We start from the raw sequence: 18,466 nt of genomic DNA, 5'->3' as shown, positions 1-18,466 counted from the left end.
TTGACTGATTGTTACAATCACTGGGACACCCCACAATAATAAAATGAAGGGGTTTCACTTACCCGTCCAGGCACAGGGCCACTTAGAAGCTAAAGGCCCAATATTCACCCTTCACAGCGGGTTCCTGTCACTTGAGGACCTTTAAGGACTGGGTACCCTTTTATGTTTGGGGTCCACTCCATTGGACCTGTAAAGCACCCTGCAGGAAATGCCTTAGCGCTGTAGTGTCCAGGATTTCCAGGCAACAGGCAAAACCTCACAGGATCTTGACTTCTTTGTGAGGCTCGGGTACCATTTATCTACGCATAAAAGCCTGTGTCAAATGGATCCGATCGGTCAATCCCTTGATTCATTTTTGGAACAGTTTGTGGGACTAGAGACCTGGAGCTCAGAGAGTTCAAACAAACTGCCATCCACCTTGCAGACACTGGTAAAAAACTAAAGTACTTCCTGTATGTGAGGGGTTATATAGGGGGATCACTTCCTGTCTGAAGACCTTTGGTCTATCAGCGTCCATTCACCTAATGGAGTATAATCCAGCAGGTAATTAATATTTGCCTGACTGTGTCCCATGATGTATGAAAAAGAAAATACTACATTTTCTTTAATCGGTTATTGAGGTACACAGATTTAGGATTTCTGAAACTGCAGGGAAGCCAAAATAAAAAAATCTGAGGAGTGGGCAACAGCCAACTGATGGATCCAAGGAAAGGACTACCTCGAAGAGTAAAAGAATCTGTACCAGCAGGGTTTGTGAGTCAAAGCAACTATGAACAGATGGAGTAATATATACTGTAACTACCCAACTGGGGAAAACCGCTTAACACGATTGGTCAAGGGAATACTGGAATGATTCCCAGTCCAAAAAAATATATCCCATGGGGAAATTGGGCAACAGGTCCACAGGGTGAAACATGCTGGTCAAAGGATGACACGAGGTTCAAGCATTAGACTTTCAGCCCTAGGTATCAGCAAGAAAAGGCTCCAAAGAGAAGTAGAGATGTCTAGGATGGCCATCCAATCTTGTATGAAATAAGATAGAGGACTATCTACTGCTATGGTTCCCAACCTCAAGACCTGATATTTATGAAAGCTAATTTTATCTAATGGAAATTCCGAAAACATGGTCCGCTGAGGGTACTTGAGGACTGAGGTTGGGAATCACTGCTATAGCATAATACACTAAGGGGATGATCAACGACACAAGGAGCTAGAGAAAACAATGGAACTATTTTAAGTGAAAGACAATGATGAAATAGGGTACAAACAGAACTCCCCCAACCAAAATATAATAATACCGGTGCAGCAATACCAGGGATTAGTAGGACAAGCAGACCATTCTACAAGTATGCCTGGTGGATTCACTAGAACCTGATAGGGGAGGAACAAACCTGACTGGAGCAATTCTGTGCTATGTAATCGCTGTGATGGCTAGTCCAGTGTAAATCTGGGTTAGCACAGTTTTTTTTTTTTTATCTTTCAACCCAGCAGCCTGAATGAAAAAAAAAAAAAAATACAACAGATCGCCATACAAATATAAGCAATAATAATGTGGCGATCTCCCTCACTGTGCTATTGTGTTTTAACAGGTAGACTGCCCTCCCACCAGAACACACCGATCAGTACTCACAGCCATGGGCTGCCAGCACTGATCAGATGCTGTTTTTTTAGCATGCCCGTTTGACATAAGTCAGTCATGAGTCCGGCTTCTGCTGGACTGAGAGCAGTACAAACGGGCATTGCTGCTAAACCAACTGTTTTTGGACGATTTTCTGCCCGTATGTACACCTCTTAACCCACTTCACATTGGAGGGCCAACCCCTCTCAACATCCATTTATTAAACCTTCCTGGCTGTATGCAGTGCAACATACATTCAAATGCACACTCAAACTTAACACAAATCTTGTGAAATTGTTTTGGGATGCTTTTTACCAGCTACCAATGACCACGGGATTATTTTGGAGGGGTTCAAATACAACTAACCACCATTGCTGTGGGGTTGTTTGAGGAAATTAAAAGTGGCAATAACCACCAATGGGGGGTGCGGGGTGGGGGTTGAAAATGCCACCGACCACCAATGACTGTGGAATTGTTTAATGGGGGGGGGGGGTGAGTGTGGCTGTAAAGGCTAAAAGGTTTATTTTCCCTGCAGGTAAAAAAAAATAAATAAACTTTATATGCAACTTCTCCCTAGCACCCCTAAGTACTTCTGAGTCTGATCTTGATTCAACACTGCCCGAGTGCAGTGCTGCTGCTCTCTCCTCCCCATTGGACTCCAGGCAGCCATGGTATCCTGCTGCTATCAAATCCAGGGACTAGGTTCGGGATTGAGCTGGCAAGTGAGCCACTATAGGAAGCAGCTTCCTACGGTGGCACACGGAGGAGGAGAGGAGCCCAGAGTACCAATGGGGGACCCCAGAAGAGGAGGAATGTGGGTGTTCTATGCAAAACCATTGCATGGAGCAGGCAAGTATAACATGTTTGTTATTTTTGTTTAAAAAAAGTAAAAACTTTTAGAATCCCTTTAACTGGTTGCCGCCCACCGTCAAATGATGGGGTGGTGCAGCTCTCATTCTGGTCATACGACTGTATCCCAGAACGGCCGCTCACACGCCCATGGGGCGCCCCAATCTGAGGAAAGAGCCATGTCCGTGGCTCTTTAACCATGTGATCGGCTGTGTCCAATCACAGCCGGTCACATGTAAACAAGGAAGTGCCGATAATCGGAGCTCCTCGCCTCACACCGAGTGTGTGGCGAGAAGAGGCGATCAGCGGCATCTCCTCACAGGGGGACAATTAGGAATGTAATCAGTGCCCTGATTACAATATTGCAAAACAGCGTCACAAATCAGTGCCCACCATTGCCTAATGCCAGCTATCAGTGCCCACCAGTGGCCGCAATCAGTACCCACCACTGCCAACAAGTGCCACCAACCAATGCCCATTAGCGATGCCAGTCAGTGCTGGCAATCAGTGCTGCCCAACAATGCCCATCAGTAACGCCATCCGTGCCACCCACCAGTGCGGCATATTAGTGCCTCCTCATCAGTGCCCACCAGTTCAGCCTATCAATGCCCACCAGTGCCCATAAGTGTCACCTGATCAGTGCCCACCAGTTCAGCCTATCAAGTGCTTATCAGTGCCGCCTCATCAGTGGACATCATTGAAGGCAAAAAAAAGTAGTAAAACTTTCAAAATTTTTGGTCTTTTTGTAAAGACCAGACGAGGATGCGAGGATGTCCGTGATAGGCTGAACACTGACTACTGGAAAACTGAGTAGTCTGCCTATCAGATGAGGAGGAGGCGCTGATTTTGTACACTGGAATGGCCGCCGTCTGACCTGCATGACAAGCTGATCAGATACCCCACAGAGAGCTTGCAGACCGGCACAGCGAGCTATGCAATAGGCACAGCGAGCTATGCAATAGGCACAGCGAGCTATGCAATAGGCACAGCGAGCTATGCAATAGGCACAGCGAGCTATGCAATAGGCACAGCGAGCTATGCAATAGGCACAGCGAGCTATGCAATAGGCACAGCGAGCTATGCAATAGGCACAGCGAGCTATGCAATAGGCACAGCGAGCTATGCAATAGACACAGCGAGCTATGCAATAGACACAGTGAGACTTACAGTAGCTGCTGCATTTCACACCCTCGGCTTATACTAGAGTCAATAAGTTTTCCCAGTTTTTTGTGGTAAATTAGGTGCCTCGGCTTATACTATACAGCAGGGATATGTAATTAGCGGACCTCCAGCTGTTGCAAAACTACAAGTCCCATCATGCCTCTGCATCTGGGTGTCATGCTTGTGGTTGTCAGATTCTTGCTATGCCTCATGGGAGTTCTGCAACAGCTAGAGGTCCGCTAATTGCATATCCCTGCTATACAGTATTTCCTCATGTATTACATTTACCATATTAATGCACAGTCTGTACTCAAACACTTTCTGCTGTTTTCCCATTACCATGTTTTCACAATGTTCATTCTGTTTTGTCCATTTTGACAATTAAACCCAATAAGATATCTGACCAAAAAAAAAGTCAATAAAAGTAAAATTTGCTCAGTAGACAGCAAGAAAAGCAATAAAGTCAAAGCAATGGGCTACAATGTACTTTTTTTAAAGGAGAAAACCAGTATAATAAATGCCACTCACACATAAGTTACAGAGCACTCAATACTATGCATACAATACAATGATTACTCAACAGAAGCCAAGAAAGACCATACAGACCACCAATAGTCCACGGTATAGGATCAATACAGCATACAAATTGCAGGAAAAGCTGCTCTGAGGTAAAGTCACAGAATAAGTGTAAATAGTAAATGTTCCCATCTAGCAAAAAAAAAAAAAAAAAAAAAAAAAAGACTGCCTCACAGTTAAAAAAGGTATTGGAACGTTCTATGCATGGCCTTTAACCTCATCATGGAAAGAGTTCTACTGGGAGATTAAAAAGCAATAACCAACTCTGCACAAGATTCAAAAAAAGAAATTTAGCCAAGACAGCCCAATAGTACTTTTTAAAATAAAACAAAGTTTTAAACAGAAGAAAGGGAAATAAAGTACACCAAGAAAAGCTTCCACTACTAAAAGGTTTTTAAAGGGCGTATAAAAAAAAAAGTTATACCACCCATTAGGTTTCTGTAAATTTAAGTTAAGTCAGCCCCACTGCCTTCTAATAGTGTTTTGAAGGGGTTACAATAACCAGACTGTGTTAATCCTCCTGAAGAAATGGCTTTGTAAGCACATGTCTCAATTTGTGTGCTACTGGCAGATAAGGGCAATTTCTAAGTTCCAGTTGGCTTAGCAGCTCCAGGTCTAATGCTCTGTTGTCTCATAAAGGGCTTTCTCTGGGACAGAGTATGGCCAAGAGCACTTTGGGATCTTTCCAAGACTAGCTGCTATGGAGAAGCACCTATGACAAATTACCAAACTACTTCCAGGAAAACAGGAAATAAAACCCCTCCTTGGAGACTTGTCATATTGACAAGGACAAGCAAAGACAACCTGAACAGAATACAGATGCAGCAGAAGGCTCTTATGAGTAGCTAGGCAAACAGAATGTTGAAATCTGCAATAAACATATGAAAGGTATAACCATGACACTCCATATACGCCAAATTGTGCTGTCTGCTTATCAATAGTTAAAGATGAGTGAATCAGAAAATATCTGCCTCGCTGGCAGTGTGCCCAGTGTGCTCCATGGTTCAAGTGCTTAAATCTTGTGCTTTTATAGATCTGTATAGTATATTTTATAAGATTTACACACACTAATATATACACACACATACAAAGAGTATATTAGAGTGGATATAAAAAGTCTACACATCCCTGTAAAAATGCTAGTTTAAGATTTAAGAAAAAAAAAAAAAAATCAAGATTTTTTTTCCACCTTTGTGACCTATAATTTAATTGAATAGGCTGCCGTGTGAACCCAACAAGCTCCTGCACCTTTTTGGGCTTTGCACAGTTTGAAAATGCACATCTTAGGAGAGGTTCCACTCAAAACAGGCCTCGCCATGGTTGACCAAAGAGTTTGAGTGCACATGGTCAGCATCATATCCAGAGGTTGTCTTTGGGAACTAGACGTACAAGTGCTGCCAGCAATGCTGCAGAGGTTGAAGGGGTGGGGGTGGGGGGTTCAGCCTGTCAGTGGTCAGACCATACGTCGCACACTGCATCAAAGTGGTCTGTCTGTTGCCCCAGAAGGAAGCCTCTTCTAAAGATGATGCACACGAAAGCCCGCAAACAGTTTGCTGAAGACAAGCAGACTAAGGACATGGATTACTGGAACCATGCCCTGTGGTCTGACGAGACCAAGATAAACTTATTTGGTTCAGATGGTGTCAAGCATGTGTGGAAGAAATCAGGTGAGAAGTACTGTGCTGTCTATTATAGAATTGTCTATAGGCTTGTCATTTTGAGGGCACCCGATGGTTGCCTGCTGCAATTGCATTTCCTCACCGGAAAGTCTTGCCTTTGTTAATAAAGTGTCTTATTGGACAACAAAGTTTTTACCTCAGTTACAGAAGCCATTTTAGTTCTGATGCAGACAAGTGAAGGTCTTCAAATTTGCTTCTAGATACACAAATGCCTGTAAGTTTATTTCCTAAAGATCATTTTACACTTTGACTGCACTGTAATGTGTTTGATATACAATTTAAATATCAGCTTTCTGTATAGTAATATTTAATGTTGTACTTATTGCAAAGTGTCACATGTAATACGTTTTTTAATTCTAAGTTTATCCGATTGTATTGCAGTTTACAGAACTATTGATGGAAGTAAATTCAGTTTTGAAATAAAACACAATGCTATTTCTGTTTTGTTAACTGGCTGTCAGCTAAGGGATAGTAGGACAGCACAAGTACAAAGACAAGTGTGTCTTGCCTACAGTCAAGCATGGTGGTGGGAGTGTCCTGGTCTGGGGCTGCATGAGTGCTGCCGGGACTGGGGAGCTACAGTTCATTGAGGGAACCATGAATGCCAACATGTACCGTGACATACTGAAGCAGAGAATGATCCCCTCCCTTCAGAGGCTGGGCCGCAGGGCCCAGCCTCTGAAAATGAATAACATGATAACATAATAACATAATAACGACCCCAAACACACCTCCAAGACGACCCACTGCCTTGCTAAAGAAGCTGAGGGTAAAGGTGATGGACTGGTCAAGCATGTCTCTAGATCTAAACCCTATTGAGCATCTGTGGGGCATCCTCAAATGGAAGGTGGAGAAGTGCAAGCTCTCCAACATCCACCAGCTCCGTGATGTCATCATGGAGTGGAAGAAAACTCCAGTGGCAACCTGTGAAGCTCTGGTGAACGCCATGCCCAAGAGGGTTAAGGCAGTGCTGGAAAATAATGGTGACCACACAAAATATTGACACTTTGGGCCCAATTTGGACATTTTCACTTAGGGATGTACTCACTTTTGTTGTCAGAGGTTTAGACATGGATAGACATAATGGCTGTGTGTTATTTTGAGGGGACAGCAAATGATCGGTTATACAAGCTGTATACTCACTACTTTATATTGAAGCAAAATGGCATTTCTTCAGTGTTGTCACATGAAAAGATATAATAAAATATTTACAAAAATGTGAGGGGTGTACTCACTTTTGTGAGATACTGTATTTCATAAATGAGTCAGCCACAGCAAAGGGTGACACGAGGACCAACAGTAGAACAGAAGGATAAATTGGCCTGGTGTGACCAAGTCATCGTAGGCCAGCATAAAACAGTATTCAAGTTAACAGTACCAGTAATGTTAACTAATAAACCCTTGTAGAGAACAGAAAGATTAGCAGAAGTCTAACTAGGACACTGAGATTGCTATTCAAAAAATAGAGGGAGATAGAACTCGCAATGGTAATGAACAACCAACTGCAGGGCAGCAGGATTAAAGGCTGTACATAACCAAGTCCAGGGGTGTCAAACTGGCAGCCATCCAGCTGTTGCAGAACTACAAGTCCCATCATGCCTCTGGGAGTCATGCTTGTAACTGTCAGCCTTGCAATGCCTCGTAGGCCTTGTAGTTCCGCAACAGCTGGAGGGCCGCCAGTTGACACCTGTGCGCCTAGGCCAACATACAAAACAGTATGGAAGAGACAATGTAGCCACAAAGGGCACCCACAGACACTGCAAAGAAGGGGCAATGGCCACAGTGACAAGAACACTATAGGTCACAAGAGATTAATGCAGCAGCCATCTTTCAATGTGCAACTGGCTGCTGCATAGTGATTGGTGCACACAGTCACTCCCACTAGCTACTGAATTAACACATTGCACACTCCCTCCTTGCCACCCTTACTGGGAGCACCAGTGAGGAGAGGCGCTTAGAAGCGCATACAGATTTTGCATATCGAAGCTGGATTTTACCTCTATAGTCATAATTCACACTAGTCTGTGTGTGAGTTATTTAAAAACAGGTAAAATTTATATGGGAAGCACAGGTAAAACACTTTCTCCCCAGATCAAGTTGTCCTGCATTTTATTGTACCTATGTTTACGCGCATTTAAGGATGCCCTCGCAAAGTCATAGCCCTCTCCATGCCAAAGTCCTCCACCACTCCCTTAAACTTAACTACACTATACTTTTATGTACCCGTCAGGGGGCAGCAAAAGTTAACACTACAGAGGACACTGATTCGGCTTCGGACATGGCCATGCCCAGCAGCAGTGTCAGGGCTTCTGGATGGCTATACAAGGGAGGATTATAAAGGTAAATAACATTCATACAACACCTTACAATAAAGTGGCTGAAAATTCAAGTTAGACTTGCCGGTAACTTGTTTTCCACGAGTCTTTCAGAACAGCACGAGAATGACTCCTCCCCTTGCTAATAGGAAACACCTCTTCCAAATTTTAAAAGGAGGCTCCTTCCCACCCATAGTAGTAGTAGAGAACCTCCAGCCCCGAACTGGAACACATAAATCGAGATATGGTTAATATATATATAACATTTTTTTTTTTTTTATATATACATTGCAATAGGGCGGGATGCTGCTGTCCTGAAAGACTCTTGGAAAACAAGTTACCTGTAAGTCTAACTTGAGTTTTCCCTTAACGTCTTTCAGGACAGCACTTGAGGATAATAGAGACTTACCCACTAGGGAGGGACCGCAGCCTGCAGAACTTTTATGCCAAAAGCCTGATTCAGTCTGTAATGACAGACAAACGTTAAGTAACTTGACCACGTAGCTGCCTTACAAATTTGATCTGGGGTGGCACTAGCTTTTTCTGCCCATGTAGTGGCCTGAGCCTTTGATGAATGAGCTCTATTTCCAGGTGGGGAAGATAGACCCATGTGAAAATAGGCTACAGATATAGCTGTCTTTAGCCATCTAGCAATTGACTTCTTTGATGCCTGGTGGCCTTTTTTGTTTCCAGAAAAAAGAACAAATACGAATCTGAGGATCTAAAACCTTCCGTTACTTCCAACATAATAGGGCACGCCTCACATCTAAAAATTGTGAAACTGCTCTTCCTTTTCCCTCGAAGGGTTAGAACAAAAAGTTGGAAGGATAATCTCCTGTGACCTGTTACAAAAAGTTGCCACTTTTGGCAAAAACCCCGGAAATACCTTAAGTATAATGTGAAAAAATGGACAAAGAGGGTTCTTTTATCGATAGGGCGTGCAGTTCACTAATCCTTCTCGTCGATGTAACTGCGACTAGAAAAATCGTTTTGAAAGTTAAATTCTTTAGAGATCTGGTCTAGAATGGCTCAAATGGTTCCTTTTCGAAGGCTTGCAGAACCACAGAGATCCCATTTTGGAAGTGCTTAACCGGAACTGGTCTGGACCTGGAAAGTGCCCTTTAAAAATCTCATGGTCAAAGTTTCTGAAGATAATGATCTCTCCAGATAAACTCCTAATGCGGCCACTTACACTTTAAGAGTGCTGACTGCAAGACCCTTGTCTGCACCTTTTTGTAAAAACTCCAACACTGAGACTGTCTTTCATATCCCTATTTTCTGAATGACAGCAAGAAACGTAGACCTTCCACACTTTGGCGTAAATAGACCTAGTTACCTTTTTTCTACCGGAAAGTAACATAGTTATTAACGGTTCTGAAAAACCTTTGTTTCTTAACAATTGCTCTTCAGATACCAGGCAGTGAGTCTTACCCTGGCTACATCTGGATGATGAACTGGTCCTTGTATAAGCAAATCATGACTGAGAGGAAGCTGCCAACATGGTTTGATTGCCAACTGCAGAACTGTGGCAAACCAAGCTCTTTGGCCAAAAAGGAGTAATCAAGATTATTGATACTCTTTGCATCTTTCTTAACACCAGTGGAATCAACTGGAAAGGGGAAAAGGCATACCCCGGGCGACAATTCCACGGGCGTGCCAGAGCGTCTATCCCCTGGGAGCCATCTCTGAAGGGAGAAAAATTGTGGGAGCTGAGCGTTTTGCCTTGAAGCAAACAGGTCTACTTGCAGATGGCCCCAACTCCTGGCGATCAATGCCAACTTCTGAGTTCAGGCTCCACTCTGCTTCCTGAACCTTCTGTCTGTTTAGATAATCCGCCACTTTGTTTAATGTGCCTGTGAGATGGACTGCAGATAAGGACAGTAAATGGTTTTCCACCCACTCCAGAATCTTTACTGACAGCAAGTGAAGAGCTTTGCTTCTTGTGCCCCCTGCTTGTTCAGGTAAGCTATGGTAGTGGCATTGTCCAATAGGACCTGGACATGGAAACCTGGAGTCTTGGATAGAAGACAGCAACTGCTTTTAGCTCTCTCAAACTGGAGGATTTTTCTGCTTCGGCCTGTGACCATGTTCCCTGTGCCAAATCCTGACCCATGTGGGCACCCATCCGCGCATACTGGCATCTGTTGTCACCACTTTTTCGGTCGGAAAGGACCAAAGACGACCCCATTGTAATACTATTTGACTTGACTTTTCCACCAACGTGTTCGTTTGAGTCTGGTGGGTATCTTTACCTTTGTATCTAGGGACTCTGTCCTGTGGTTCCATGTTCTTTGAAGGAACCTCTGGTGAGGCCTGAAATGCAGCCTTGCCCGCTGGATGGCTGGCATAGATGAGGTTAATGTTCCCAAAGCCAACATAACTAGGGCTGCAACTAACTATTATTTTCATAATCGATTAATTGGCCGGTTATTGTTTCGATTAATCGGTTAATAACCTTAAAAAAATTTTTAAAAATTTAGTTACTATTAAAAGTTTTAAAAAAGGGCAATGTATTCCTAAATATCTCTAAGCAGTGGTAAATATAAATAACTATATGGTTAGAGAGCAAAATATCTAATCCACTCTGAGAATAACAGACAAAAGAGATACACTGAATATACCAGTGATGGTGAACCTTGGCATCCCAGATGTTTTGGAACTACATTCCCCATGATGCTCATGCACTCTGCAGTGTAGTGGAGCATCATGGGAAATGTAGTTCCAAAACATCGGGGTGCCAAGGTTCGCCATCACTGGTATATACTATTAGAGATATACTGTATATACTATTAGGAGGTTGAATCTGGTAAATATCAGACTCAGATCAATTTTTTTATTTAAAGAAAAAAAAAAAGTTAAAGACCGTTTTGCAGATTTTCAAACAGAACTGTAATATATTATATGCTGGCCATACAAAAACAATGTCTTCCTTCAAAAAAAAAATAAAAATGTCATTTTAGGAACATTCGTTCGATTTTCTAATCGTTAGTGGGGTAAAATTTAGAAATAGAAAACTTCTTGGTCTTAGGTACTGTCAGACAGTGTATGTGGTTTTCGTTCAGAAATTGCATTCATTTTAAAACAGAATGTTAAAAGCAAGTGAAATTTTCAAACAACATTCTTTCATTCAGCGAATGTACGAAGATTTTTTGTCTGAATATTCTCATCTGAAAATTGATCGGTGTGGCCAGCATAAGGCTCAGTACACACCTATGCAGTTTGCTTTTGATCTGTTTCTGCAGTGCTTTTTGTTGTGCGTTTTGATTTTTGCAAACTTGATTTTGCTGCAATTTGCGTTTTTGCATTTTTTCATGCTTTTTTTTGGGCCAATTTGTTGTTGGGCAGATAAAAAAAACAAAAAAACAAAACACAAATTGCTGCAAAAACACACTACATGGTTTTCTGCAGCTTCTCCATTAAAGTATATTGAACCAAAAAAACACTGTTTTGTGTTGAAAAAAGTCCTTGACACTTGCCAAATATGCAGCGGCTGAAAAAAATGCATAGATGTGAACGTGTCCAATAGGAAACCATGTTAAATGAACTGTAGTGTGTTCCTGCAAAAAAGCACCAAAAACACATAGGTGTGAACCTAAGACTTTTAGTAAAATAATGGGGTTAAAAAAAACTAAAATTAACCCTTTATAGTACAAAAAGAACAAATCGCTACTGTAAGGGGTTAATATTTTTTTACTGTGGAACAGTGAAAGTAATATTTACAATAGCGATAATTTGCTCTTTTTGTACCATAAAGGGCTAATTTTATTTTTTCAACCCCATTATGTTACTGGCCGATTAATCGATTATGAAAATAGTAATCGATTAATTTCATAATCGATTAGTTGTATCGGCCCTAGACATATTCGCTTGAAGTGTAGTTACTACATTCTGGACCTTTGAGAAAAATTCTTTGTTCCACTGAATTTATTAGGTACCCCAGAAAAAGTACTTGCTGAGCTGGAATGAAATTCGACTTTTGAATATTCACTATCCACCCCAGAGACTCCAGATGACTGCGGGCTCTGTCCAGATCCCATGCAACTTTTCCCTGGACGGGGCAAAGAAGAGGTCGTCCAGATATGGGATTATCGCAATCCCCTGGAGTCAAGGAGGGGCGAGGGCTTCCGCCATTACTTTTGTAAAAATTTGCGGAGCTGATGAAAGGCAGAAGGGAAGGGCCCTGAACTGTAGATGTATAGCCTCCTTGCCCATATTTACCGCAAACCTCAGGTATTTTTGGGACTGAGGTGCTACAGGAATATGAAGGTAAGCATCCCTCAGGTCGATTGATGCCATAAAGCATTCCTTGGTCAGCATATTCTTGACCGTGAAGATACAAAAAGGTTTGTATAGGATTGACTTGTTCAATGGTTTCAGGTTGAGAATCAAAACGGAAGTTTCCGGATGGTTTTCTTATCAGAAATATGTGGGAATAAAATCCCTGACAGTGTTCCTCTGGAGATACCAGTATCACCAGAGTGCATCAGATCCTTTAAAAGGTTCTTCATAGCCAGAGCCTTTGTTGGGTCCCTTGGGAGGTTTGTCACAAAGTATCTTTCTGGAGGATGATCCGAAAACTCTATTCTGTAACCCAGGGGGAGGAAATTTTGAATCCTTCCTCCCACTGGTAGGGACGAGTCATTGCGTTTTGCTAGAGGACGCAGGAGGATTGAAAAGGACATTTTCTTTGCTTTTCCCCTTCTGCAACGATTTTTCTTCTCTTCGCCTGGGGTTTGGTACTTTGCTCTTGAGTTCTTTGAAAACGAAAAAAAAACGCTTAACTGGTTGTTTTTTCTTTTTAACTGAAAATAACTTCTTTTTATCAGCTGTCCCATCTAGGACTGAATCCAAGTCAGGCCCAAAAAGCAAATCCCCCAGGAACGGTATCCCACACAGCTTATTTTTGGATGCCGCATCCACCGGCTAAGTTTTTTTTTTTTTTTCAAATATTGATGACGTTTTTTCAACACAGAAATACAGAAAGGGTACACAACTGCGGTTATGATAGACAATATAATGTAACATGTGGGCTGTCCAGTAAGAGTCCCTATGCCATCTGCAACGCAGAATACATAAAACTGTCGCAACTGACCGGTACAGCAATATTGCTTTAATATAAATTGAGAATAACTTTCTTGATCTTGTTTGCTAGCATATATGGTATCATCTTGATTGCCAGGTTGCATGTTTAGTTGGAGAGACCGTATCTCAAACTAAATGCACAGCTCCCTATCGTCTGGACTTAGAACCAACAGTTTAAAGAAAGATCAAGAACGCAGAGAAGGGGTGGGGGGTGGGGGGGTGCTGTGTTTTTAACCACAGAGCCCTCCTGGCCAAATTAGTTAGGGCTGCAGATCTTGCTGTCATTTTAATAGATTCCACTGAAGCATCTGAAATAAAAGCTACAGCGGCTGACAGGGTCGAGAAAGAATCCAAAATTTCTTGTTTTGGCGAGTCTGCCGTAATATGGGCCTTAAGTTGACTCAGCCAAAATTCCATGTTCCTGGAGACAATAGTAGTCGCCATGGCAGGTTTGAGATTACCCATGACGGATTGTCAAGCCCTCTTAAGCTGCTGATCCATTCTTTTATCCATGGGATCTCTTAATACCCCCATATCCTCGAATGCCAAGTCAGTTGATCTAGAAACTTGGGAGAAAGCAGCATCTAGTTTGGGATTTTTATTCCAAATCGCCACTGGGTCCTCATCAAAACGGAAAGGCCTTTTAAGAGTTTTAGGAAAGAAGGGTTTTCTTTCTGGCTCTGCCCATTCCTTCCTAATAGCCTCAGAAATTACTGAGTGTACCGGAAAAGTGCGATTTTTAGGATCACCGAGTCCTACATACATTTTATCATGCAGAGATCATTCCTTTCTTTCCTCTTCCAGACCCAGTGTGGTATAGATTTCTTTTAACAGGCCATCTACCTGTTCTAAGGACAACTTGTATTTAGAAGGTACATTTTCCCCTTCCTCCTCCAATTCTTCCCTAGAACGGGGGGCTGGGAAATGTCCCTCTTGGGTAAGAGAAGCCTCAGTCTCCATCTGGACTATTAGTGAGCCCTGAGAGGACTGGCTGACTAAGGGATAGGTTTGCTAGAGAAAACCTGAATGATTAGCATCCGTTTTTTTTTTTTTTTTAACCGATGCAATCAAATCCTGCAAGCGGAAGAAGCTTCTTTAACTAGCGAATCAACACAGGCTTGACACAAAGTCTTCTTCCATCCTTCAGGTAGTTTAGCCTTATATCATGAAGGACATTTCCTTTTTGCCACTGGATTAGAGCTCTTGGCCCACCATGAGACAAAACAAGGAAAAAAAAAAAAAACCATCTCAGTGAGACAACCTGTCCTTTTCTTAAATAGGAGGCTCACCACAGGTGCACAGTGAGAACAGCCGCCTCATGTGCCCAGACAGGCCACCGGGGGGTGGGGTGGGGTGGGGGGGGGGGAGGGGGTTAAGCCCACAGTAAAGGAGGACAGTTCCCAACTGTCCCTTACCTGGGCCTTGCTGGTGCCCGTTCCTGTCCCACTTACTGCCTCCATTGATTCCGTCGAGGAGCGCTGAGTTGCTGCGTGTGGCTGGCCTGCCTGTTCCGGATAGTTCCAATAGCGCCACTGAGCCTGACCGGACCTGGCAAATAAGCACCAGCCCTGTTCCTCCCTTCTCCCCCCGAGATTTCCGTTGGAAATGACGCAGCACGCCTGCTTCGTGGGCTCTGCCCCCTCCGGGTACCTCACTTCCGGAGGATGGCTGTACGGCATGCCATCCCCAAGATGGCGGCATCAGAGGAAAACAGGCAGAGGCACAGAAGAGAAAAGAACCCGTGACCGCCTGTACCTCACCGCCACCTAGGAGCGATGCCCACAGCAGCCTCGACTCTCCCTGAGCGTTATGGAGAGGGAGAAGGAGCCCATCCAGCAGCGCATTGTGGAATGGGAGGAACAGCTCTCTGAAATAAAAAAAACAAACATTTTTGGTGGAGCAGGAAGCCTGGTCTCAGGACAGCACCTAAGAGCTCTGACTCCTCACTAAGTGTTCCCTCCGGGAAAAACACAAAAACTGACTGTGTGTGGGAAGGAGCCTTTTTTTAAAGTTTGGTGGAAGAGGTGTTTCCTATTAGCAAAAGGGGGGAGTCACTCTCTCAAGTGCTGTTCTGAAAGACGTTAAGGGAAAACTAGGGTTGCACTGATACCAGTATCGGTGTAGATACTAAGCATTTGCACAAGTACTCTTAAAATCATTTTACATACTACATTTTGTTGGGTGACTAGGGGTACTATGTACCCCAATACTCATTAACATGGGGGGGGGATCTGGGGGCTCTATGACCGTCAGAGGCCCGGGCGCAACATTATGTCCTGGCTGCGGATGTAAGCAAAGCCGCAATCGCGGCTGGTAAGCATGAGATTGTGGATTTTTCTTCTCCGATCTTATGCTTTCCAGCCTGGAGGAGAGATATGAGAACTTATTGACCCCGCATCTCTCCATAAAGAGGACATGTCACGAACAATTCCTATTACAAGGGATGTTTACATTCCTTGTAATAGGAATAAAGGTGATCATAAAAAGGTAAAAGAAAGTGTAAAAATAAAAAAAAATAAAGTAAAACGCCCCTGTCCCCGGTAGTTTGCACTCAGAAGCAAACGCAAATCCCGGCCATACATGTAAACGCTGTTCAAACCACACATGTGAGGTATTGCCGCGTGTTTTAGAGCGTGAGCAACAATTTTAGCACTAGACCTCCTCTAACTCTAAATATGTAACCTGTAAAAAATGTAAAGCTTCGCCTATGGAGATTTTTAAGTACCAAAATTTAGTGATATTCCATGAGTGTGCGCAATTTTAAAGCATGACATGTTGGGTATCTATTTACTTGGTGTAACATCATCCTTCACATTATACAAAAAAAAAAAAATTGGGCTAACTTAACTGTTTTTTCCAAAAAGCGCGTTAGAAAAATTGCTGCGCAAATACTATGCGAGATAAAAAGCAACGACCGCCATTTATTCCCTAGGGTATCTGAAAAAAAAAAAAATTATATATATATATATATATATATATATATATATAAAATGTTTGGGGGTTCCGAGTAATTTTTGAGCAAAAAAAAAAAAAAAAATGATGATTTTTACATGTAGGAGAGGAGTGCCAGAATAGAACTGGTATGGAAGTGGTTAAGGATGCGGCCGCTGCCCGCTCCTTATCAGGTTGTTTAACGGTTAAGGATGCCGGCGGCTTACAGTTCCTTAAATATCGAATGCTGGGGCCACTACTTATTTGCTACATGCATATTTTGTGTGTGTAAATGGAATTACTCCGGTTTTATGCGGTATTTACCAAGTGTTTTTGCGGTATAGCGCATAAAGCAGAAGTAAATTGACATTTTCGGGATTGCAGGCGGTATTTGGGGAAAACCCCAAATACGGCATGCGATCTGGGTCTGTGAACGGAGCCCAGTGTCAGGGAAAAGCTGTCAGAAGTGGCTCATGCAGATAACAGAAGAACCAGGCGGCAGCAGAGTGAAATCACACTCAATGCTTTAGATAAAGAACATAAAGTACACAGTATAGAAAGATGTGCTTTATTCAGATTTCATGTCTGAAGTTTACAACCACTTTAAATGCACATAAAAGCTTATGACAACTTTTTTTGCTGAAATGAATAATCTGGTGACAGCTCATCAGCACACAAGCATTTTTATAATAATTCAGCATAAAACTCTGCACACCCCGATAATGTGATACCAAAATCACCTTGCTGTTCCCCTGAATAGATTCTTGCAAGGCTCATAGGCACAGTATTTACTGTATACATGATGCAAGGTAAAGGCATGGATGAGATCTTTGCTTCACAGATTTCAGAGAGCCAATGTAGAAATCGTATTAGGCAGTTAATACCTACCAAAGATACTGGCCACAGGACAAGCAAGATGAATGGGCTGGGAGTGGAAACTGATACAAGGTTTTCTAAAATCTCCAGAGCCAGCAAAATACAACGGGACCTACAGTAAAATTCATCAAGATAGGTACAACATGGGGCAACAGCATGCAATATGCCTTTCTACCTCTAGATGTTACTTACTAGAATTGCCTATCTGAATAGGTTTCCTCTCCGTTTTACTGGTAAATGGTAGCAGGAATTTCTATGTAATTTAACAATGAAAAGGCAGGTGATGGGTGGAATAGATATCCAGTCATAATTCTTCTATGGGGCTTTGTTCATTGTATTTACAGAACTGATTTTTTTTTCTTAAGGGCAATTTTAGCAAACATGAAAAAACTAGTCCAAGTACATAGGCATGTTTATATGCAGGTTATCTTCAACAAATACTTACATGCCACCAATAGTGACTGTGGCACAGGTACGCTCAGGAAATGCTGGAACGGTGTCTGTGGCTGCACTAGCAGAACGGATGTAGTCCACATTCACATTTACCTGTAAATGAGAATAAAGCTTTTAAAATTGGCTCTTGATATAGTTTCAAAGGAAATATGGACTTAACAGCAAATCGCTTTTAAATGTCAAAGATAAACTGTACTAAGAGAAGGATTACCAAGCTCTTTCAGCCTTTCTCACCAATGGCAAATTATACTGGTTACCAGATACACAAAATAAAACACTGTTCCACTTAAGGTCTAAAAAAAATAAATGCAAAGTTTTAAATTATATAACTACTGTAAATATTATATAATTGTGGATACACAAATACTGAGTAAATTACAAAACACAACCAATCTGGGCATGAAAAAAATTAAAACAAAAGAAGGTGTGTGCAAGCTGCACTAAGAGTAAAGTCCTCAGTATCACATGATCAAGAAGAGTAGAGCCAGTATTGCATTTTAATACGGAGCCGTTTAGTAGAAGGCAGTCTCCTGGAGGTTCATAACATGTTATTTTACCTGGGTCATCTATATGTGGGGAACTACTGTATTTTTGTATCCTTAATGGTGCTTCTTGTAACCACATTTTTTTTATCAACCTTTTTGAATTTTAAGTTGAGCAGTATTGCTTTTTCTGGATTTGAACTTTATTTGAAAATACTAGCTCATTGGCAGTCTATGGCCTCAATACTTTACCTAAATGTGGGCTTATTCTAGGTCAACAAGCATTTAAAAACATTGAGCTCAGCTATGGAAGTCTAAGTTCTGAACCCAGAATGACTCTGAATTTTTAACTTGTAATAAGCATGCAGAATAAAGTTTTGAAGCCAGACACAGCCAGGCAACAATCAGTTTAAGACTCTTGTTAGTAAAGAGCCATTTCCCTCA

General features: G+C 42.3%; 1 protein-coding gene across 1 annotated transcript in view; it reads right to left on the bottom strand.

Moving 5' to 3' along the window:
• SND1 (staphylococcal nuclease and tudor domain containing 1) overlaps window positions 1-18,466 on the bottom strand; it is a 957,459-nt gene that overhangs the window by 658,852 nt on the left and 280,141 nt on the right. Inside the window, exon 12 of the mRNA XM_073619298.1 lies at window positions 17,533-17,633. Within this exon, the coding sequence (XP_073475399.1) occupies window positions 17,533-17,633 (101 nt within the window). The remainder of the gene's footprint in view (window positions 1-17,532; window positions 17,634-18,466) is intronic.

Source organism: Aquarana catesbeiana, linkage group LG03, assembly GCF_042186555.1.
Source record: "Aquarana catesbeiana isolate 2022-GZ linkage group LG03, ASM4218655v1, whole genome shotgun sequence".
NCBI classification, from domain to species: Eukaryota; Metazoa; Chordata; class Amphibia; order Anura; family Ranidae; genus Aquarana; species Aquarana catesbeiana.
This window is presented reverse-complemented; position numbering and strand designations above follow the sequence as displayed.